This window comes from Bombina bombina, chromosome 4, assembly GCF_027579735.1.
Source record: "Bombina bombina isolate aBomBom1 chromosome 4, aBomBom1.pri, whole genome shotgun sequence".
NCBI lineage: Eukaryota > Metazoa > Chordata > Amphibia > Anura > Bombinatoridae > Bombina > Bombina bombina.
Window position 1 is genome coordinate 571,324,966 of NC_069502.1, and position 23,708 is coordinate 571,348,673.

General features: G+C 41.9%; 1 protein-coding gene across 2 annotated transcripts in view; it reads right to left on the reverse strand.

Annotated features, from left to right (window-relative positions):
• MAP3K7 (mitogen-activated protein kinase kinase kinase 7) overlaps positions 1-23,708 on the reverse strand; it is a 467,450-nt gene that overhangs the window by 309,016 nt on the left and 134,726 nt on the right. For both annotated transcript variants that reach the window (XM_053710552.1, XM_053710551.1), the window contains exon 4: positions 4,692-4,737. In XM_053710552.1, the coding sequence (XP_053566527.1) occupies positions 4,692-4,737 (46 nt within the window). The remainder of the gene's footprint in view (positions 1-4,691; positions 4,738-23,708) is intronic.

The following is a 23,708-nucleotide window of genomic DNA, read 5'->3' on the forward strand; positions in this document are numbered from 1 at the left end:
CCAAGGAGCTGCTAGAGCATCTATCAGCGTTGCTCCCGGGTCCCTGGACCTGGATCCGTAACAAGGTTTGCCCCAACGATGAACCAGTTGACCAAACACCTCCGGATGGAGTTCCCACTCCCCCGGATGAAAAGTCTGACGACTTAGAAAATCCGCCTCCCAGTTCTCTACGCCTGGGATGTAGATCGCTGACAGGTGGCAAGAATGAGACTATGCCCAGCGAATTATCTTTGAGACTTCTAACATCGCTAGGGAACTCCTGGTTCCCCCTTGATGGTTGATGTAAGCCACAGTTGTGATGTTGTCCGACTGAAATCTGATGAAACTCAGTGTTGCTAACTGAGGCCAAGCTAGAAGAGCATTGAATATTGCTCTTAACTCCAGAATATTTATTGGGAGGAGTTTCTCCTCCTGAGTCCACGATCCCTGAGCCTTCAGGGAGTTCCAGACTGCGCCCCAACCTAGAAGGCTGGCAATCTGGCCTGCGAAAGGTCATACCCTTGGACAGATGGACCAGAGAAAGCCACCAGAGAAGAGAATCTCTGGTCTCTTGATCCAGATTTAGTAGAGGGGACAAATCTGAGTAATCCCCATTCCACTGACTTGGCATGCATAATTGCAGCGGTCTGAGATGCAGGCGCGCGAATGGCACTATGTCCATTGCCGCTACCATTAAGCCGATTACTTCCATGCACTGAGCCACTGACGGGCGTGGAATGGAATGAAGGACACGGCAAGCATTTAGAAGTTTTGATAACCTGGACTCAGGTAAATTTTCATCTCTACAGAATCTATAAGAGTCCCTAGGAAGGAGACTCTTGTGAGTGGTGATAGAGAACTCTTTTCCATGTTCACTTTCCACCCATGCGACCTCAGAAATGCCAGAACTATCTCTGTATGAGACTTGGCAATTTGAAATCTTGACGCCTGTATCAGGATGTCGTCTAGATACGGAGCCACCGCTATGCCTTGCGGTCTTAGAACCGCCAGAAGTGAGCCCAGAACCTTTGTAAAAATTCTCGGGGCAGTGGCCAACCCGAAGGGAAGAGCTACAAATTGGTAATGCCTGTCTAGAAAGGCAAACCTTAGGAACCGATGATGATCTTTGTGAATCGGTATGTGAAGGTAGGCATCCTTTAAGTCCACTGTGGTCATGTACTGACCCTCCCTCTTGGATCATGGGTAGGATGGTCCAAATAGTTTCCATATTGAATGATGGAGCTCTGAGGAATTTGTTTAAGATCTTTAGATCCAAGATTGGTCTGAAGGTTCCCTCTTTCTTGGGAACCACAAACAGATTTGAATAAAATCCCTGTCCTTGTTCAGTCTGCGGAACTGGATGGATCACTCCCATTACTAGGTCTTCTTGCACACAGCTTAGGAATGCCTCTTTCTTTATCTGGTTTGCTGATAACCTTGAAAGATGAAATCTCCCTTGTGGAGGAGAAGCTTTGAAGTCCAGAAGATATCCCTGAGATATGATCTCCAACGCCTAGGGATCCTGAACATCTCTTGCCCACGCCTGGGCGAAGAGAGAAAGTCTGCCCCCCACTAGATCCGTTTCCGGATAGGGGGCCGTTTCTTCATGCTGTCTTGGGGGCAGCAGCAGGCTTTCTGGCCTGCTTGCCCTTGTTCCAGGACTGGTTAGGTTTCCAGGCCTGTCTGGAATGAGCAACAGTTCCCTCTTGTTTTGAAGCGGAGGAAGTTGATGCTGCTCCTGCCTTGAAATTTCGAAAGGCACGAAAATTAGACTGTTTGGCCTTTGATTTGGCCCTGTCCTGAGGAAGAGTATGACCCTTGCCTCCAGTAATGTCAGCAATAATTTCCTTCAAGCCAGGCCCGAATAAGGTCTGCCCCTTGAAAGGAATGTTGAGTAATTTAGACTTTGAAGTCACGTCAGCTGACCAGGATTTAAGCCATAGCGCCCTACGCGCCTGGATGGCGAATCCGGATTTCTTAGCCGTTAGTTTAGTCAAATAAACAATGGCATCAGAAACAAATGAGTTACCTAGCTTAAGCGTTCTAAGCTTGTCAATAATTTCATTCAATGGAGCTGTCTGGATGGCCTCTTCCAGGGCCTCAAACCAGAATGCCGCCGCAGCAGTGACAGGCGCAATGCATGCAAGGGGCTGTAAAATAAAACCTTGTTGAATAAACATTTTCTTAAGGTAACCCTCCAATTTTTTATCCATTGGATCTGAAAAAGCACAACTGTCCTCAACCGGGATAGTGGTATGCTTTGCTAAAGTAGAAACTGCTCCCTCCACCTTAGGGACCGACTGCCATAAGTCCCGTGTAGTGGCGTCTATTGGAAACATTTTTCTAAATATAAGAGGTGGGGAAAAGGGCACACCGGGTCTATCCCACTCCTTGCTAATAATTTCTGTAAGCCTTTTGGGTATAGGAAAACCGTCAGTACACACAGGCACCGCATAGTATTTATCCAGCCTACACAATTTCTCTGGAATTGCAACTGTGTTACAGTCATTCAGAGCAGCTAATACCTCCCCAAGCAATACACGGAGGTTCTCAAGCTTAAATTTAAAATTAGAGTCAGAGATGTCACCCACAGACTGAAGCTCTCCGTCCTCATGTTCTGCATACTGTGACGCAGTATCAGACATGGCTCTAACAGCATTTGCGCGCTCTGTATCTCTCCTAACCCCAGAGCTATCGCGCTTTCCTCTTAATTCAGGCAATCTAGATAATACCTCTGACAGGGTATTATTCATGATTGCAGCCATGTCCTGCAAGGTAATCGCTATGGGCGTCCCTAATGTAATTGGCGCCATATTAGCGTGCGTCCCCTGAGCGGGAGGCGAAGGGTCTGGACACGTGGGGAGAGTTAGTCGGCATAACTTCCCCCTCGACAGAACCCTCTGGTGATAATTCTTTTATAGATAAAGACTGATCTTTACTGTTTAAGGTGAAATCAATACATTTAGTACACATTCTCCTATGGGGCTCCACCATGGCTTTCAAACATAATGAACAAGTAGGTTCCTCTGTGTCAGACATGTTTAAACAGACTAGCAATGAGACTAGCAAGCTTGGAAAACACTTTAAAACAAGTTTACAAGCACTATAAAAAAACTTTACTGCGCCTTTAAGAAACACAAATTTTCCCAAATTTTGAAATAACAGTGAAAAAATGCAGTTACACTAACGAAATTTTTACAGTGTATGTAAGTTAGCAGAGCATTGCACCCACTTGCAAATGGATGATTAACCCCTTAATACCAAAAACGGAACAACAAATGACAAACGTTTTTTAAACAGTCACAACTGCCACAACTCTACTGTGGCTTTTTACCTCCCTCAATACGACTTTTGAAGCCTTTTGAGCCCTTCAGAGAAGTCCTGGATCATGCAGGAAGAAGCTGGATGTCTGTGTCTGTAATTTTTGCTGTGCAAAAAAACGCCAAAATAGGCCCCTCCCACTCATATTACAACAGTGGGAAGCCTCAGGGAACTGTTTCTAGGCAAAATTCAAGCCAGCCATGTGGAAAAAACTAGGCCCCAATAAGTTTTATCACCAAACATATGTAAAAAACGATTAAACATGCCAGCAAACGTTTTAAAATACACTTTTATAAGAGTATGTATCTCTATTAATAAGCCTGATACCAGTCGCTATCACTGCATTTAAGGCTTTACTTACATTACTTCGGTATCAGCAGCATTTTCTAGCAAATTCCATCCCTAGAAAAATATTTTAACTGCACATACCTTATTACAGGAAAACCTGCCCGCTATTCCCCCTCTGAAGTTACCTCACTCCTCAGACTATGTGAGAACAGCAAAGGATCTTAGTTACTTCTGCTAAGATCATAGAAAACGCAGGCAGATTCTTCTTCTAAATACTGCCTGAGATAAACAGTACACTCCGGTACCATTTAAAAATAAACTTTTGATTGAAGAAATAAACTAAGTATAAAACACCACAGTCCTCTTACAACCTCCATCTTAGTTGAGAGTTGCAAGAGAATGACTGGATATGGCAGTGAGGGGAGGAGCTATATAGCAGATCTGCTGTGGGTGATCCTCTTGCAACTTCCTGTTGGGAAGGAGAATATCCCACAAGTAATGGATGATCCGTGGACTGGATACACTTAACAAGAGAAATAGGCTCCAATGCTCTAAATAATTTTTTTTTACTTCAATACATTAAAAGCTGCAAAGATGCAAGCAAACCAGTTTGTTTATAATGTAGAGCACTCCCCCAAGACACTGTATTCAATGGACCCAAGAAAAACAGGGTGAGTAGCACTCTTAATTAGTCAATAAAAAATACAGGTGCATCCTAGAAAAGTGAATATCTAACAATGTAAATAAGAGAGTAGAAACCTAAAATACAGGTAACTAAAAGTCTAGACTTTTAGTTACCTGTATTTTAGGTTTCTACTCTCTTATTTACGTTGTTAGGTATTCAATGGACCACTGGCTTTAGAAGACCTCTGACAATCTGTGGATACAGAGCGGAAAGCAGTCATGCTAGTGACCCTTTATTATGCCATAGGTAGCCTGGATCAATGCAAACCCTGTCAGAGAGTCACTATGATAAGTTTGATGTTTTAAATAAAATAAATATGAAGGATGAAATAAAGTTATCAGGCTGTCAAAATAGGCATTCATACAATGGATCATGCATAAATTCGTACTCAAGTACATTAAAACAGGTGTTAACTTACCATTGTATAATGAACCTCCTTCTGCATATTCCATAACTAGACATACCTTAAAAATTAAAGATAAAAACATTGATTAAAACATTCAAGGTGCTATTCTTACTTTTTTATTCTATTTTTAAACCTACAAATTATAGCATTTATTTAGCAGTATTAGCTGTAAATTTCAAGCCTCTATCAAAATAATATGTTAAGTAATTAAGATTAGGAGTATGGCTGGTTAATACACATAGAATGCTCCACAACTACTGTTACAGAATAATGATACAGGGATGCGCAATTTATATCGCCCGATGACTGGGACATGCAGTTTTGAGCACCGGGCAGGTATATTTTCCCCACCTTTAGCCCTGCTGCGGGCTAGCAGTGCACAGGACCTATCCGCAAACACAGAATGCTAATTTATTTTCATAACCCATTGCTATCCGTGACATGAGGAACGGTTAGAGTTTGTGACTCTGAACTACGTGCATATAATCTGCTATTTATGTGTAGACAATCGCTGTGGCTAGGCTGAACCTGGTATCTACATATCCTAGTATTCTGCAGCCTGAGGTGCGGCCAGCGAGTCACATACTAAAGCCTGACAACTGGGGATGCCGACTGCGCCCTCCATAAATCCCCAGAAAGGAAAACCTGGATATCGGAAAATTTCTAAGGGGGCGGAGGCATTAGGGATCATTGACTTATACAGCGCTCAGGAAGCAGTCTTAGGGCGCATTGGTAGTTTGCTTACACAGCGCTCAGGAAGCAGTCTTAGGACGCGCTGATAGCTTTCTTATCCAGGGTCGGCTCAGGAAGCAGTCTTAAGGCAAGCTAGAAGTTTACTTTTTATTTAATATATTGCAGATCCTGCAAATATATTAAAGAAAAAGTATTCCCTCCCTGGTAGTCTAGTGGGGGAGCATTTGGTCTGTACCTCTGTATGGTGCAGACCATACTACTCGCTCCCCTCCTGGTTCCAGCTCTCAGTGTGAATGAGTGCAGCATGTACTGGCTCACATAACTGAGAGCCAGCCAGAATGAGCTATTAATATGGTCTGCAGCAGACAGAGGTGCACACCAAATGCTCCTCCACTAGACGACCTGGGTGAAAATATTTTTTTTTTAATGTATTGCAGGTCCTGCAATATATTAAATAAAAACAAAATTTATGCTTACCCGATAAATTTATTTCTCTTGCGGTGTATCCAGTCCACGGGTTCATCCATTACTTGTGGGATATTCTCCTTCCCAACAGGAAGTTGCAAGAGGACACCCACAGCAGAGCTGTCTATATAGCTCCTCCCCTAACTGCCACCCCCAGTCATTCGACCGAAGACCAGCAAGAAAAAAGGAGAAACTATAGGGTGCAGTGGTAACTGTAGTTTAAAAATAAAAAATACCTGCCTTAAAATGACAGGGCGGGCCGTGGACTGGATACACCACAAGAGAAATAAATTTATCAGGTAAGCATAAATTTTGTTTTCTCTTGTAAAGGTGTATCCAGTTAACGGGTTCATCCATTACTTGTGGGATACCAATTCCAAAGTAAAGCTTTAGGACACGGATGAAGGGAGGGACAAGGCAGGCACTTAAACGGAAGGCACCACTGCCTGTAAGACCTTTCTCCCAAAAATAGCCTCCGAAGAAGCAAAAGTATAGAATTTGTAGAATTTAGAAAAAGTGTGAAGCGAAGACCAAGTCGCCGCCTTACAAATCTATTCAACAGAGGCCTCATTTTTAAAGGCCCATGTGGAAGCCACCGCTCTAGTGGAATGAGCTGTAATTCTTTCATGAGGCTGCTGGCCAGCAGTCTCATAAGCTAAGCGGATTATGCTTCTCAGCCAAAAAGAAAGAGAAGTTGCCGAAGCCTTTTGGCCTCTCCTCTGTCCAGAGTAGACAACAAACAAAGCAGATGTTTGACGAAAATCCTTCGTAGCTTGTAAATAAAACTTTAAAGCACGAACCACATCAAGATTGTGTAAAAGACGTTCCTTCTTTGAGGAAGGATTAGGACATAATGAAGGAACAACAATCTACTGATTGATGTTCTTATTAGATACTACCTTAGGAAGAAACCCAGGTTTGGTACGCAAAACTACCTTATCTGCATGGAAAATCAGATAAGGGGAATCACACTGTAAGCAGATAATTCCGAAACTCTTCGAGCCGAGGAGATAGCTACTAGAAACAGAACTTTCCAAGATAAAAAAAGTTTAATATCTATGGAATGCAAAGGTTCAAACGGAACCCCTTGAAGAACTTTAAGAACTAAATTTAAACTCCATGGCGGAGCAACAGGTTTAAACACAGGCTTAATTCTAACAAAAGCCTGACAAAACGCCTGAACGTCTGGAACCTCAGCCAGACGTTTGTGCAAAAGAATAGACAGAGCAGAAATCTGTCCCTTTAAGGAACTCTTGGAGAAAGGATAATATTCTAGGAATCCTGACTTTACTCCATGAGTAACCCTTGGATTCACACCAATGAAGATATTTACACCATATCTTATGATAGATTTTCCTGGTGTCAGGCTTTCGAGCCTGAATTAAGGTATCAATGACCGACTCGGAAAAACCACGCTTTGATACAATCAAGCGTTCAATCTCCAAGCAGTCAGACGCAGAGAAATTAGATTTGGATGTTTGAAGGGACCTTGAAGAAGAAGGTCCTGCCTTAGCGGCAAAGTCCATGGTGGAAAGGATGACATGTCCACCAGATCTGCATACCAAGTCCTGCGTGGCCACGCAGGAGCTATCAAAATCACCAAAGCTCTCTCCTGCTTGATCTTGGCAATCAGACGAGGGAGCAGAGGAAACGGTGGAAACACATAAGCCAGGCTGAAGGACCAGGGCGCTGCTAGAGCATCTATCAGCGCTGCCTTGGGATCCCTGGACCTGGACCCGTAACGAGGAAGCTTGGCGTTCTGACGAGACGCCATGAGATCCAGTTCTGGTTTGCCCCATAGTTGAATCAACTGGGAAAATACCTCCGGATGGAGCTCCCACTCCCCCGGATGAAAAGTCTGCTGACTTAGGAAATCTGCCTCCCAGTTCTCTACTCCTGGGATATGGATAGCTGAGAGATGGCAAGAGTGAACCTCTGCCCATAGAATTATCTTTGAAACCTCCAACATCGTCAGGGGGCTCCTTGTACCCCCCTGATGGTTGATATAGGCTACAGTCGTGATGTTGTCCGACTGAAATCTGATGAACCTGACCGCAGCTAGCTGAGGCCCAGCCTGAAGAGCATTGAATATCGCTCTTAGTTCCAGAATGTTTATCGGAAGGAGGGCTTCCTCCTGAGTCCACGAACCCTGAGCCTTCAGGGAGTTCCAGAAGGCTGGCATCTGTCGTCACTATAGTCCATTCTGGCCTGTGGAAGCTCATTCCCCTGGACAGATGGACCCGAGATAGCCACCAGAGAAGAGAATCCCTGGTCTCTTGATCCAGATTTAGCAGAGAGGACAAATCTGTGTAATCCCCATTCCACTGATTGAGCATGCAAAGTTGCAGTGATCTGAGATGTAGGCGGGCAAACGGAACTATGTCCATTGCCACTACCATTAAGCCGATTACTTCCATACACTGAGCCACTGACGGCTGAGAAGTAGAATTAAGAGCACGGCAGGAAGTTAGAAGCTTTGACAACCTGACCTCTGTCAGAAAAATCTTAATTTCTACTGAATCTATCAGAGTTCCTAGGAAGGAAACTCTTGTGAGAGGGGAAAGAGAACTCTTTTCTTCGTTCACCTTCCACCCATGACACCTCAGGAATGCCAGAACAATGTCAGTATGGGACTTGGTGATTTAAAAATTTGATGCCTGTATCAGAATGTCGTCTAGGTAAGAAGCCACCGCTATGCCTCGTGGCCTTAGAACCGCCAGTAGGGACCCTAGAACCTTCGTAAAGATTCTTGGTGTCGTGGCTAACCCAAAGGGAAGAGCCACAAACTGGTAATGCCTGTCTAGGAAGGCAAACCTGAGAAACCGATGATGATCTCTGTATATCGGAATGTGGAGATAAGAATCCTTTAAGTCCACAGTAGTCATATATTGACCCTCCTGGATCATAGGTAGGATGGTTCGAATAGTCTCCATCTTGAAGGATGGGACCCTGAGAAATGAGTTTAGGATCTTGAGATCCAAGATTGGTCTGAAAGTTCCCTCTTTTTTGGGAACTATAAACAGATTTGAATATAATCCTTGCCCCTGTTCCTCCCTTGGAACTGGGTGGATCACTCCCATAACCAGAAGGTCTTGAACGCAACGTAAGAATGCCTCTCTCTTTATCTGGTTTGCAGATAATTGTGAGAGATGAAACCTCCCCTTTGGAGATGAGGCTTTGAAATCCAGAAGATATCCCTGGGAAACAATCTCCAGAACCCAGGGATCCTGAACGTCTCATGCCCAAGCCTGGGCGAAGAGAGAAAGTCTGCCCCCAACTAGATCCAGTCCCGGATCGGGGGCTACTCCTTCATACTGTCTTAGAGGCAGCAGCAGGTTTTTTGGCCTGTTTTCCCTTGTTCCAAGCCTGGTTAGGTCTCCAGACTGGCTTGGACTGGGCAAAATTTCCTTCTTGTTTTGCAGTAGAGGAAGTTGAAGCTGCGCCACTCTTGAAGTTTCTAAAGGAATGAAAATTAGTCTGTTTGGTCCTTAATTTGTTGGACCTATCCTGGGGAAGGGTGTGACCTTTTCCTCCAGTAATATCAGAAATGATCTCCTTCAGTCCAGGCACGAATAGGGTCTGTCTTTTGAAGGGGATGTTGAGAAGCTTAGACTTTGAAGTAACGTCAGCTGACCAGGATTTAAGCCATAGCGCCCTACGCGCCTGAATGGCAAAACCTGAATTCTTAGCCATTAGCTTTATTAAATGAAAAACGGCGTCAGAAATAAATGAATTGGCTAACTTAAGAGCTTTAAGCCTGTCTAGGATATCACCCAACAGGGTCTCCACCTGTAGAGCCTCTTGAAGAGGCTCGAACCAGAAAGCCGCTGCAGCAGTGACTGGGGCAATGCATGCAAGAGGCTGGAGAATAAAACCTTGTTGTATAAAGATTTTCTTAAGGAAACCCTCTAATTTTTTATCCATTGGATCTAGGAAAGCACAACTGTCCTCGACGGGGATAGTTGTACGCTTAGCTAGGGTAGAGACTGCTCCCTCCACCTTAGGGACCGTCTGCCACGAGTCCCGTGTAGCGGCATCTATAAGAAACATCTTTTTAAAAGCAGGAGGGGGAGAGAACGGTACACCTGGTCTATCCCATTCCTTCGTAATTATTTCTGAAAACCTCTTAGGGATTGGAAAAACATCAGTGTAAACAGGCACTGCAAAGTATTTGTCCATTTTACATAATTTCTCTGAGACTACAATGGTGTCACAGTCATCCAGAGTCGCTAAAACCTCCCTGAGCAACAAGCGGAGGTGTTCAAGCTTAAATTGAAATGCTGTCATTTCAGAGTCAGACTGAAGTAACGCCTTCCCTGAATCAGAAATTTCACCCACAGATAGAAGCTCTCCTGCTTCGGCTTCTGTACATTGTGAGGGTATATCAGACATAGCTACTAAAGCGTCAGAAGGCTCTGTATTTGTTCTAGCCCCAGAGCTGTCTTGCTTTCCTTGTAACCCTGGCAGTTTGGACAATACCTCTGTGAGGGTATGATTCATAACTGCCGCCATGTCTTGTAAGGTAAACGCATTGGACGCGCCAGATGTACTAGGCGTCACTTGCATGGGAGATATAGGTTCTGACACATTGGGAGAGCTAGGTGGTTTAACCTCCCTTTTGTCAGTCTGAGAAACCTCTGGTGATAAATCTTTAAAACCCATAATATGGTCTTTATAACTTATAGAAAGGTCAGTGCATTTGGTACACATTCTAAGAGTTCCACAATGGCTTCTAAACATAATGAACAAGGAGTTTCCTCTATGTCAGACATGTTTAACAGACTAGTAATGAGACCAGCAAGATTGGAAAACACTTTAATGTGAAAAAGCAATTTAACAAAAACGGTACTGTGCCTTTAAGAGAAAAAAAAAAACCACCACATAAACTGCAAAACAGTGTTAAAAAGTAGTAGACTCTACAAAATGTTTACAGTGTGTGTATAAGGGACTAAAGCAGCATTGCACCCACTTGCAAATGGATGATTAACCCCTTAGGCCCCAAACCGGATTAGAAAAACGGTAAAACCGTTAAAAAAACAGTCAAACACACTGCCACAGCTCTGCTGTGGTTCCTACCTGCCCTTAAACACAATTTTTGCAGGAAAAAAACCCTCTATAGTGGTCCTAGATGCCAGAGGACTCCTTTAGGGAAGCTGGATGTCTCAGTCTGAATATCAACTGCGCGAAAAACAGAATTTATGCTTACCTGATAAATTTCTCTCTTGTGGTGTATCCAGTCCACAGGTTCATCTTTACTTTTGTGGGATATTCTCCTTCCCAACAGGAAGTGGCAAAGAGAGCACACAGCAGAGATGTCCATATAGCTCCCCCTCTAGCTCCACCCCCCAGTCATTCGACAGAAGGTTAGGAAAAAAAGGAGAAACCATAGGGTGCAGTGGTGACTGTAGTTTAAACAAAAATCTACCTGACTTAATAGCCAGGGAGGGCCGTGGACTGGATACACCAAAAGAGAAAGAAATTTATCAGGTAAGCATAAATTCTGTTTTCTCTTGTAAGGTGTATCCAGTCCACGGGTTCATCCTTTACTTGTGGGATACCAATACCAAAGCTTTAGGACATGGATGAAGGGAGGGAACAAGACAGGTACCTTAAACGGAAGGCACCACTGCTTTTAAAACCTCTCTCCCAAAAATAGCCTCAGAAGAAGCAAAAGTATTGAATTTGGAAAATTTGGAAAAAGTATGCAGCGAAGACCAAGTCGCTGCCTTACAAATCTGTTCAACAGAAGCCTCATTTTTAAAAGCCCATGTGGAAGCCACTGCTCTGGTAGAATGAGCAGTAATAGTTTCGGGAGGCTGCTGGCCAGCAGTCTCATAGGCAAAACGGATAATGCTTTTCAGCCAAAAGGAAAGAGAGGTAGCAGTTGCCTTCTGACCTCTCCTCTTACCAGAATAGATAATTAAGTTGTTTGTCTGAAATCCTTAGTTGCTTGTAAATAGAACTTTAAAGCACGAATCACATCAAGATTGTGTAACAGACGTTCCTTCTTCGAAGGAGGATTAGGACACAGAGAAGGAACAACAATTTCATGGTTAATATTCTTATTAGACACAACCTTAGGAAGAAAACCGGGTTTGGTACGCAAAACTACCTTATCTGCATGGAAAACCAGGTAAGGTGAATCACACTGTAAAGCAGATAATTCCGAAACTCTTCGAGCAGAAGATAGATACCAAGAACAAAACTTTCCAAGATAAAAGCTTAATATCTATGGAATGTAAAGGTTCAAACGGAACCCCTGGCAGAACTGAAATAACTAAATTCAGACTCCATGGCGGAGGCACAGGTCTATAAACAGGCTTGATTCTGACTAAAGCCTGACTAAACGCTTGAACGTCCGGTACCTCTGCCAGACGTTTGTGTAAAAGAATAGACAAAGCAGATATCTGTCCCTTTAAGGAACTAGCTGATAATCCTTTCTCCAATCCGTCTTGGAGAAAGGACAAAATCCTGGGAATCCTAACCTTACTCCATGAGTAACCCTTGGATTCGCACCAAAAAAGATATTTTCGCCAAATCTAAATGGTAGATTTTACTGGTGACAGTCTTTCTAGCCTGAATCAGGGTATCAAACACCGACTCAGAGAAACCACGCTTTGATAGAATTAGGCGTTCAATCTCCAAGCAGTCAGACGCAGAGAAATTAGATTTGGATGTTTGAAAGGCACAGATGACATGTCCACTAGGTCTGCATACCAGGTCCTGCGTGGCCACGCAGGCGCCATTAGAATCACCGAAGCCCTCTCCTGCTTGATTCTAGCAACCAGACGAGGGAGGAGAGGAAACGGTGGAAAAACATAGGCCAGATTGAAGGACCAAGGCGCTGCTAGAGCATCTATCAGCACCGCCTGGGGATCCCGAGACCTGGACCCGTAAAGAGGAAGCTTGGAGTTCTGACGGGACGCCATCAGATCCAACTCTGGAGTGCCCCATAGCTGAGTCAGCTGGGTAAATACCTCTGGGTGGAGTTCCCACTCTCCCGGGTGAAAAGTCTGGCGACTTAGAAAATCCGCCTCCCAGTTGTCTACTCCTGGGATGTGAATTGCTGAGAGATGGCAAGAGTGATCCTCCGCCCACCTGATTATTTTGGTTACTTTCGTCATTGCTAAGGAACTCCTTGTTCCCCCTTGATGATTGACGTAAGCTAAAGTCGTGATGTTGTCCGAATGAAATCTGATGAATTTGGCCGCAGCTAGCTGAGGCCATGCCTGAAGTGCGTTGAATATCGCCCTCAGTTCCAGAATGTTTATCGGGAGAAGAGCTTCTACCCGAGACCATAAGCCCTGAGCTTTCAGGGAGTCCCAGACTGCACCCCAGCCCAACAGACTGGCGTCGGTCGTTACGATGATCCACTCTGGTCTGCGGAAACACATTTCCTGAGACAGGTGATCCTGAGACAACCACCAGAGAAGAGAATCTCTGGTCCCCTGGTCCAACTGTATTTGAGGAGACAAATTTGCATAATCCCCATTCCACTGTTTGAGCATGCACAGTTGCAGTGGTCTGAGGTGTATCCGTGCAAACGGGACTATGTCCATTGCCGCTACTATTAGTCCGATTGTCTCCATGCACTGAGCTACAGATGGCCGAGGAATGGAATGAAGAGCTCGGCAAGTAGTTAAGAGTTTTACCTTTCTGACCTCCGTCAGAAATATTTTCATTTCTACCAAGTCTATTAGGGTTCCTAGGAAGGGAACTCTTGTGAGGGGGGAGAGAGAACTTTTTTTGATGTTCACCTTCCACCCGTGAGACCTCAGAAAGGCCACTACAATTTCCGTGTGAGACTTGGCTCTTTGGAAAGTCGACGCCTGAATTAAGATGTCGTCTAGATAAGGCGCCACTGCTATGCCCCGCGGTCTTAGCACCGCCAGGAGGGACCCTAGCACCTTTGTGAAAATTCTGGGAGCAGTGGCCAACCCGAAAGGAAGAGCCACAAACTGACCACAAAGGTGAACCTGAGAAACTGGTGATGATCTTTGTGGATAGGAATGTGTAGATATGCATCCTTTAGATCCACGGTAGTCATATATTGACCCTCCTGGATCATTGGTAAGATTGTCCGAATGGTCTCCATCTTGAATGATGGGACTCTGAGGAATTTGTTTAGAATTTTGAGATCCAGGATTAGTCTGAAAGTTCCTTCTTTTTTGGGAACCACAAACAGGTTTGAGTAAAACCCCAGCCCTTGTTCCGCAATTGGAAATGGGTGGATCACTCCCATTGTATGTAGGTCTTCTACACAGCGTAAGAACGCCTCTTTCTTTGTCATGTCTGTAGACAGACGAGAAATATGGAACCTTCCCCTTGGAGGGGAGTCCTTGAATTCTAGAAGATATCCTTGGGATACAATCTCTAAGGCCCAGGGATCATGTACGTCTCTTGCCCAGGCTTGAGCGAAGAGAGAGAGTCTGCCCCCTACTAGATACGGTCCCGGATCTGGGGCTACCCCATCATGCTGTCTTGGAGGCAGCTGCAGACTTCTTGGCCTGTTTACCCTTGTTCCAGCCCTGGTAAGGTTTCCAGGCTGCCATGGGTTGTGAAGTGTTACCCTCTTGCTTTGCAGCAGGGGAGGATGAAGCGAGACCGCTCCTGAAATTCCGAAAGGAACGAAAATTATTTTGTTTTTCGTCTTGAAGGAATTGTCCTGGGGGAGAGCATGGCCTTTTCCCCCAGTGATTTCTGAAATAATCTCTTTCAATTCAGGCCCGAAGAGGGTTTTTCCTTTGAAAGGGATGTTCAATAATTTGGATTTTGACGACACATCGGCCGACCAGGACTTTAGCCATAACGCCCTGCGCGCTAAAATGGCAAAACCTGAATTTTTTGCCGCTAACTTAGCTAGTTGTAAAGCGACATCTGTGATAAAAGAATTAGCCAGCTTAAGAGCCTTAATTCTGTCCATAATGTCCTCATATGAGGTCTCCGTCTGGAGCGCATCTTCCAGCGCCTCGAACCAGAAAGCAGCTGCAGTGGTTACAGGAACAATGCACGCAATAGGTTGGAGAAGAAAACCTTGTTGAATAAAAATTTTCTTAAGTAAACCCTCTATTTTTTTATCCATAGGGTCTTTAAAAGCACAACTGTCTTCGATTGGTATAGTTATGCATTTAGCAAGTGAAGAAACAGCCCCCTCCACCTTAGGGACCGTCTGCCACGAGTCCCGCATGGGGTCAGATATGGGGAACATTTTCTTAAAAACAGGAGGGGGAACGAAGGGAATACCTGGTTTATCCCACTCCCTAGTAACGATATCCGCAATCCTCTTAGGGACCGGGAACACATCAGTGTAAACAGGAACTTCTAGGTACTTGTCCATTTTACACAATTTCTCTGGAACCACCATAGGGTCGCAGTCATCCAGAGTAACTAATACCTCCCTGAGCAATAAGCGGAGGTGTTCTAGTTTTAATTTAAAAGTCAACGTATCTGAGTCTGTCTAAGGAGCAACCTTTCCTGAATCGGAAATTTCTCCCTCAGACAGCACATCCCTCGCCCCCATTTCAGAGCATTGTGAGTGTATATCGGATACGGCTACTAAAGCGTCAGCTCTGTTTTAAGAACAGATTCTGAGCATTCTATCACGCTTTGCAGGTAACACGGGCAATTTAGATAAAAACACTGAGAGGGTATTATCCATAACTGCCGCCAAGTCTTGCAAGGTAAAAGAGTTAGACGCACTAGAGATGCTAGGCGTCGCTTGAGTGGGCTTAACTGGTTGTGACACTTGGGGAGAGGTTAACGGGCTAACCTCATTTCCTTCTGTCTGAGAATCATCTTGGGCCACATTTTTAAGTGCAACAATATGTTCTTTAAAGTGTATAGACATATCAGTACAAGTGGGACACATTCTGAGGGGGTTCCACCATGGCTTCTAAACACATTGATCAAGGATTTTCCTTGGTGTCAGACATGTTTAACAGACTAGTAGTAAGACAAACAGGCTTAGAAATCACTTTAATCAAGTAAAAACACACTTTGAAGAAAAAAAAAAAAAAAAACGTTACTGTGCCTTTAAGAGATAAAAAAGGCACACAATTTTGCAAAACAGTGAAAAAATGCAGCAAACTTTTTGAAATTTTTACAGTATGTACCTAAAGCATTAGTAAGATTGCACCACTAGCAATAAAAACGATTAACCCCTTAATGCCCAAACCGGATTGACAGTAAATAAAGGGTTTATAGTGTATAAAGCGCTGGACTTAAAACGCTTTTTTGCCTCCCGAAATACTGTCCTCCTCCTGGACAGAGAAAATGTAAATAAAACAGAGAATGGTTTTCGGGGGCCCTCAGTAAGCTCAAAACGTTAGAGATATGGGTATGATCACATTAATAATGGGGACCTTAATAAGGGTGTTCTCAAATAATTGTATATATATATATATATATATATATATATATATATATATATATATATATATATATATATATATATATATATATATATATATATATATATATATATATATATATATAATTATACATATTTGGACTCTTACTTTTTGGTAAAAAATTATTGAAGGATAAATCACTCTATCTTTTATTGAAAAATACACCTTTATGTATTTATTCGTGAATGATCTACAGAAGAGCAAAAAATTCAAATGTATATATATATATATATATTATATATATATTATATATATATATATATATATATATATATATATATATATATATATATATATATATATATATATATATTTGGACTCTTTTCCTTTTTGGTAAAAAATTATTGAAGGATAAATCACTCTTTTTTTATCTTTTATTGAAAAATACACCTTTATGTATTTATTCGTGTTTATTATAAATTTGCATAATGGTTGTTATGTTCTTTATTAGTTTTGAATATATGAAACATTAAATGTGAATTCTAATGTATATAAATTTTATCTGTACCCAAATAAATATAATGTCACATTGAAACACTTCCGGACTCTCAGTTTAAAGCCTCTATATTTGTGATATGGTTAAACCAGGTACGTTTTTTTGACTAATATATAGTGAAGAGAACATGAAAATATATGCCAATTGTATAAAAAAAACTTTTACTTATTAAAAAACATTACATAAAAATCATAAAATACAAAATTATACAATTAGCAGATTTTTCACTGAAATCTATTGTGACAAATTTGTTCCTTTAAAAACAAACAATTAAACTTTCTTCTAAGAAAACCTTTGATATGCGTAGATATTTAAAATAAATTACTAAGCTTATAACTTTATGCAAGTGTTTTCAATATACTTCTGCTTTAAGAAAAACAGAATTTATGTTTACCTGATAAATTACTTTCTCCAACGGTGTGTCCGGTCCACGGCGTCATCCTTACTTGTGGGATATTCTCTTCCCCAACAGGAAATGGCAAAGAGCCCAGCAAAGCTGGTCACATGATCCCTCCTAGGCTCCGCCTTCCCCAGTCATTCGACCGACGTAAAGGAGGAATATTTGCATAGGAGAAATCATATGATACCGTGGTGACTGTAGTTAAAGAAAATAAATCATCAGACCTGATTAAAAAACCAGGGCGGGCCGTGGACCGGACACACCGTTGGAGAAAGTAATTTATCAGGTAAACATAAATTCTGTTTTCTCCAACATAGGTGTGTCCGGTCCACGGCGTCATCCTTACTTGTGGGAACCAATACCAAAGCTTTAGGACACGGATGATGGGAGGGAGCAAATCAGGTCACCTAGATGGAAGGCACCATGGTTTGCAAAACCTTTCTCCCAAAAATAGCCTCAGAAGAAGCAAAAGTATCAAATTTGTAAAAGTTGGTAAAAGTGTGCAGTGAAGACCAAGTCGCTGCCTTACATATCTGATCAACAGAAGCCTCGTTCTTAAAGGCCCATGTGGAAGCCACGGCCCTAGTGGAATGAGCTGTGATTCTTTCAGGAGGCTGCCGTCCGGCAGTCTCATAAGCCAATCTGATGATGCTTTTAAGCCAAAAAGATAGAGAGGTAGAAGTTGCTTTTTGACCTCTCCTTTTACCAGAATAAACAACAAACAAGGAAGATGTTTGTCTGAAATCCTTTGTAGCATCTAAATAGAATTTTAGAGCACGGACAACGTCCAAATTGTGTAACAAACGTTCCTTCTATGAAACTGGATTCGGACACAAAGAAGGTACAACTATCTCCTGGTTAATATTTTTGTTGGAAACAACCTTCGGAAGAAAACCAGGCTCAGTACGTAAAACCACCTTATCTGCATGGACCAGATAGGGCGGAGAACACTGCAGAGCAGATAACTCAGAAACTCTTCTAGCGGAAGAAATTGCAACCTAAAACAAAACTTTCCAAGACAATAACTTAATATCTACGGAATGTAAGGGTTCAAACAGAACCCCTTGAAGAACTGAAAGAACTAGATTAAGACTCCAGGGAAGAGTCAAAGGTCTGTAAACAGGCTTGATTCTAACCAGAGCCTGAACAAACGCTTAAACGTCTGGCACAGCTGCCAGCCTTTTGTGAAGTAAAACAGATAAAGCAGAGATCTGTCCCTTCAGAGAACTCGCAGAAAATCCTTTCTCCAAACCTTCTTGTAGAAAGGAAAGAATCTTAGGAATTTTTATCTTGTTCCATGGGAATCCTTTAGATTCACACCAACAGATATATTTTTTCCATATATTATGGTAAATTTTTCTAGTTACAGGCTTTCTAGCCTGAATAAGAGTATCTATTACAGAATCTGAAAACCCACGCTTTGATAAAATCAAGCGTTCAAACTCCAAGCAGTCAGTTGGAGGAAAACCAGATTCGGATGTTCGAATGGACCCTGAATAAGAAGGTCCTGTCTCAAAGGTAGCTTCCATGGTGGAGCCGATGACACATTCACCAGGTCTGCATACCAAGTCCTGCGTGGCCACACAGGAACTATCAAGGTCACCGAAGCCCTCTCCAGATTGATCCTGGCTACCAGCCTGGGAATGAGAGGAAACGGTGGGAATACATAAGCTAGGTTGAAGATCCAAGGTGCTACTATTGTATCCAATAGAGTCGCCTTGGGATCCCTGGATTTGGACCCGTAACAAGGGACCATGAAGTTCTGACGAGAGGCCATCAGAACCATGTCTGGAATGCCCCATAATTGAGTTATTTGGGCAAAGATTTCCAGATGGAGTTCCCACTCCCCCGGATGCTCCTCCATCGCCAGGGAACTCCTTGTTACCCCCTGATGGTTGATATATGTAACAGTCGTCAGGATGTCTGATTGAAACCTTATGAAATTGGCCTTTGCTAGTCGAGGCCAAGCCTTGAGAGCATTGAATATCGCTCTCAGTTCCATTATGTTTATCGGGAGAAGAGAGTCTTCCCGAAACCATAGACCCCGAGTTTTCAGGGGTTCCCAGACCGCGCCCCAGCCCACCAGACTGGCGTCGGTCGTGACAATGACCTACTCTGGTCTGCGGAAGCTCATTCCCTGTGACAGGTTGTCCAGGGTCAGCCACCAACGGAGTGAATCTCTGGTTATTTGATCTACTTGTATCGTCGGAGACAAGTCTGTATAATCCCCATTCCACTGTCTGAGCATGCACAGGTGCAATGGTCTTAGATGAATTCGTGCAAAAGGAACTATGTCCATTGCCGCAACCATCAAACCTATTACTTCCATGGACTGCGCTATGGAAGGAAGAAGAACAGAATGAAGTACCTGACAAGAGCTTAGAAGTTTTGATTTTCTGGCCTCTGTCAGAAAAACCTTCATTTCTAAGGAAACTATTATTGTTCCCAAGAAGGGAACTCTTGTTGACGGGGACAGAGAACTTTTTTCTATGTTCACTTTCCACCTGTGAGATCTGAGAAAGGCTAGGACAATGTCCGTATGAGCCCTTGCTTTTGACAGAGACGACACTTGAATCAGGATGTCGTCCAAGTAAGGTACTACTGCAATGCCCCTTGGTCTTAGCACCGCTAGAAGGGACCCTAGTACCCTTGTGAAAATCCTTGGAGCAGTGGCTAATCCGAATGGAAGTGCCACAGGTAATGCTTGTCCAGAAAGGCGAACCTTAGGAACCGAAAATGTTCCTTGTGGATAGGAATACGTAGGTACGCATCCTTTAAGTCCACCGTGGTCATGAATTGACCTTCCTGGATGGTAGGAAGGATCGTTCGAATGGTTTCCATTTTGAATGATGAAACCCTTAGAAACTTGTTTAGAATCTTGAGATCTAAAATAGGTCTGAATGTTCCCTCTTTTTTGGGAATTATGAACAGGTTGGAGTAAAAACCCATCCCTTGTTCTCCTAATGGAACAGGATGAATCACTCCCATGCTTAACAGGTCTTCTACACAGTGTAAGAATGTCTGTTCGAAGATAATTGAGACCCGTGGAACCTTCCCCTTGGGGGTAGTTCCCTGAATTCCAGGAGATAACCTTGAGAAACTATTTCTAGCGCCCAAGGATCCTGAACATCTCTTGCCCCAGCCTGAGCAAAGAGAGAAAGTCTGCCCCCCACCAGATCCTTCCCAGATCGGGGGCCAACACTTCATGCTGTTTTGGTAGCAGTGGCAGGTGACTTGGCCTGCTTACCCTTGTTCCAGCCTTGCATCGGCCTCCAGGCTGGCTTGGTTTGAGAAGTATTACCCTCTTGCTTAGAGGGTGTAGAATTTGAGGCTGGTCCGTTTCTGCGAAAGGGACGAAAATTTGGCTTCTTTTTAGCCTTAAAAGACCTATCCAGAGGAAGGGCGTGGCCCTTTCCCCCAGTGATGTCTGAAATAATCTCTTTCAAGTCAGGGCCAAACAGTGTTTTACCCTTGAAAGGGATGTTAAGCAAAAGCGCTCTGCGCGCCACGATAGCAAACCCTGAATTATTCGCCGCTAATCTAGCTAATTGCAAAGCGGCATCTAAAATAAAAAAGAGTTAGCCAATTTAAGAGCTTGAACTCTGTCCAAAACCTCCTCGTACAAAGATTTAAACACCAAAAAACTCTAAGCCATCTCCGTGGAGATGTTGCCTGTACAACGGCAAAGAGAATGACTGGGGAAGGCGGAGCCTAGGAGGGATCATGTGACCAGCTTTGCTGGGCTCTTTGCCATTTCCTGTTGGGGAAGAGAATATCCCACAAGTAAGGATGACGCCGTGGACCGGACACACCTATGTTGGAGAAATGGCTTCTGTGTTTTCTTACTGGACTGATAAGTAAAGGATGGTCTAACGTTACCACCTTTAATTAACCAAAAAAAAATATTATTTTTAAAGAGAAAGCTGTATAGTCTCTTTTAGCAAATGGTAATTTTGTTGCAATGCCCCTTATTTTGACATATGTAGCTTTGCGTGTTATTTTAGAAATGTAAAGTCTCTCCAAATGTAACGATTACACAAAAGTATCTCCTAATGCATATTTCTCCTTGACAATAAACTTTAGTAGTGGCCAACTACTGAATGCTTAAGTTGCCTTTTAGGACTTGCCTTAGGGAGGGTTTTTTTTAAAAAGGATCTTTATATGATTAGTACCTTTGGTAGACTTTGTAGTAATCCTGCCATGCAGGTAGTCTTACCCTTCCTTCAAGTACTCTTCCCTCAGGAGTTGATGTTTGTCGGTAACAGTCAGAATTATTCCAGGTGGATGTTTTCAGACTTGCGCAAGTCTCTTATCCCTTAGACCAAATTATTCTTCCTGCTCTTTACTACAGAGTGTACGCAGGGGAACAAGTGTCTTTACTCATTGATTTCAGGTGTTTGTTTTTCATGGCAATCCTTTTCTTTCAGGAAAAAACCTTTAGCTGCTATGATTTTTTTCCACAGCGTCAAACCACCTTGTATTGCTCCAAACACGGTTTTCTCCAAACACAGCTTCAACCGGTTTCAACCTAATTGCAGGCTTTCTCAAGATGCTGTGCTGTCTTGGCTGAAGCATTTAAAAACCGCTCCACTTCTTTTCATTGGTTAAGACTTCATTATGTCAGAAATAAGGGGAGGTTTAGCTTTTTACCTTGAGGCTTTTTCTTGCAACTGTTTGGTTTTTTTTTCTCTGGAACAACTTATTTCCAATCTATATTGCACAAACTTTTTATGTAAATTGTTTAGAAGTTATATAAAAAAACAAATCAATATCTTCCAAAAATAGGGAAGAAACAATATACATTTTTAAGGTCTTTTCTTAATAGCAGATTACTCAGTCTCTAAAACAACTATAGTGTCCTATATAAATAAACCATATGTTTAGGGGAAAAAAAAACAAAAAAAAACCCTATCTTGCATAAAGAACAATAAAAAGATTACGGCGATTTCTCTGGTCTTATCTTAGTGTTATCCTTATTACTATCATGTCCTCTCATTTAAGAAAAATATCGTACCTATATTATTGCAATATATTAAATATTGCACCTAAATTATCACTGTAATATATTAAATAGCAATCTAATGGAACAGATTCATTATCACATACTTTTGACATTTGGAATTTGAAGCCATTGTTATAATAAAATTCTTATATTGAGTTTGCATTATTTTCTTACAAATTCTTTTGGGTGGGATATCTTACTATCTATTGAACTTGACTTCATGTATATACTATATCAAATATTTTAAACTAGCCTATATAATAATTTACGGAACTGTGCCAAAATACAAATGGTGTTGATTAAAAGAAATTGAATGTGATTTTTATAATTTTGTGCATTTTTATTTATTTTAAAGTCTGTGTTTATCATCTTAATAATTGTCTCTTTTCTAATTGTGGAATTCTACTTACAATTTGTGAATGTTTTTAAGTGTTAAAATAATAACTATTATTATTAGTGTTAAAGTGTCTTAGATGTTTTAATTTTTATACATCCTTATTATATGTGTAGCTATATCTTAATAGTGTAACTTGTGCAATATTGATTTTAATATTGGAGGTTTCTTGAAATTTGAATTTTATTTTATTTATTTTTTTTAATTAAAAAATCAATGGTGTTCTTTAACTTAGATCTATATGGCTCAAATATAACGATATAGAGTTTATTCACTGAGAGTAAGCGAAAAATGTATGGGATAAGAGAGCATCTATGTAATATTAAAAAGGGAAATCTAGAAACCCAGTTATATAAACATTTCAGGGAAATACATCAAAATAGAACATCAGACCTGAAATATTGGGGAATCTGCAAAATTAAGAAAAATTGGAGAGGTGGTAGTCTAGAATTAAGTCTTTTGAAAAAGGAAGCAGAATTTATATTTAATTTTAACACTATATACCCAAACGGCCTTAATTCTGAAATGGATCTATTTCCTTTTTTATGTGCTTAGTCCAATTAATACCCATACATTTTTCGCTTACTCTCAGTGAATAAACTCTATATCGTTATTTTTGAGCCATATAGATCTAAGTTAAAGAACACCATTGATTTTTTTTAATTAAAAAAAAAAAAAGAAAAAAAAAATATTCTAATTTCAAGAAACCTCCAATATTAAAATCAATATTGCACAAGTTACACTATTAAGATATAGCTACACATATAATACGGAGGTATAAAAATTAAAACATCTAAGACACTTTAACACTACTAATAACAGAATTTATGCTTACCTGATAAATTACTTTCTCCAACGGTGTGTCCGGTCCACGGCGTCATCCTTACTTGTGGGAAATATCTCTTCCCCAACAGGAAATGGCAAAGAGTCCCAGCAAAGCTGTCCATATAGTCCCTCCTAGGCTCCGCCCACCCCAGTATTTCGACCGACTGACAGGAGGAAAAAAACAGGAGAAACTATAGGGTGCCGTGGTGACTGTAAGAGAAAATAATTCATCAAACCTGATTCAAAAAAACAAAACAAAACCAGGGCGGGCCGTGGACCGGACACACCGTTGGAGAAAGTAATTTATCAGGTAAGCATAAATTATGTTTTCTCCAACATTGGGGT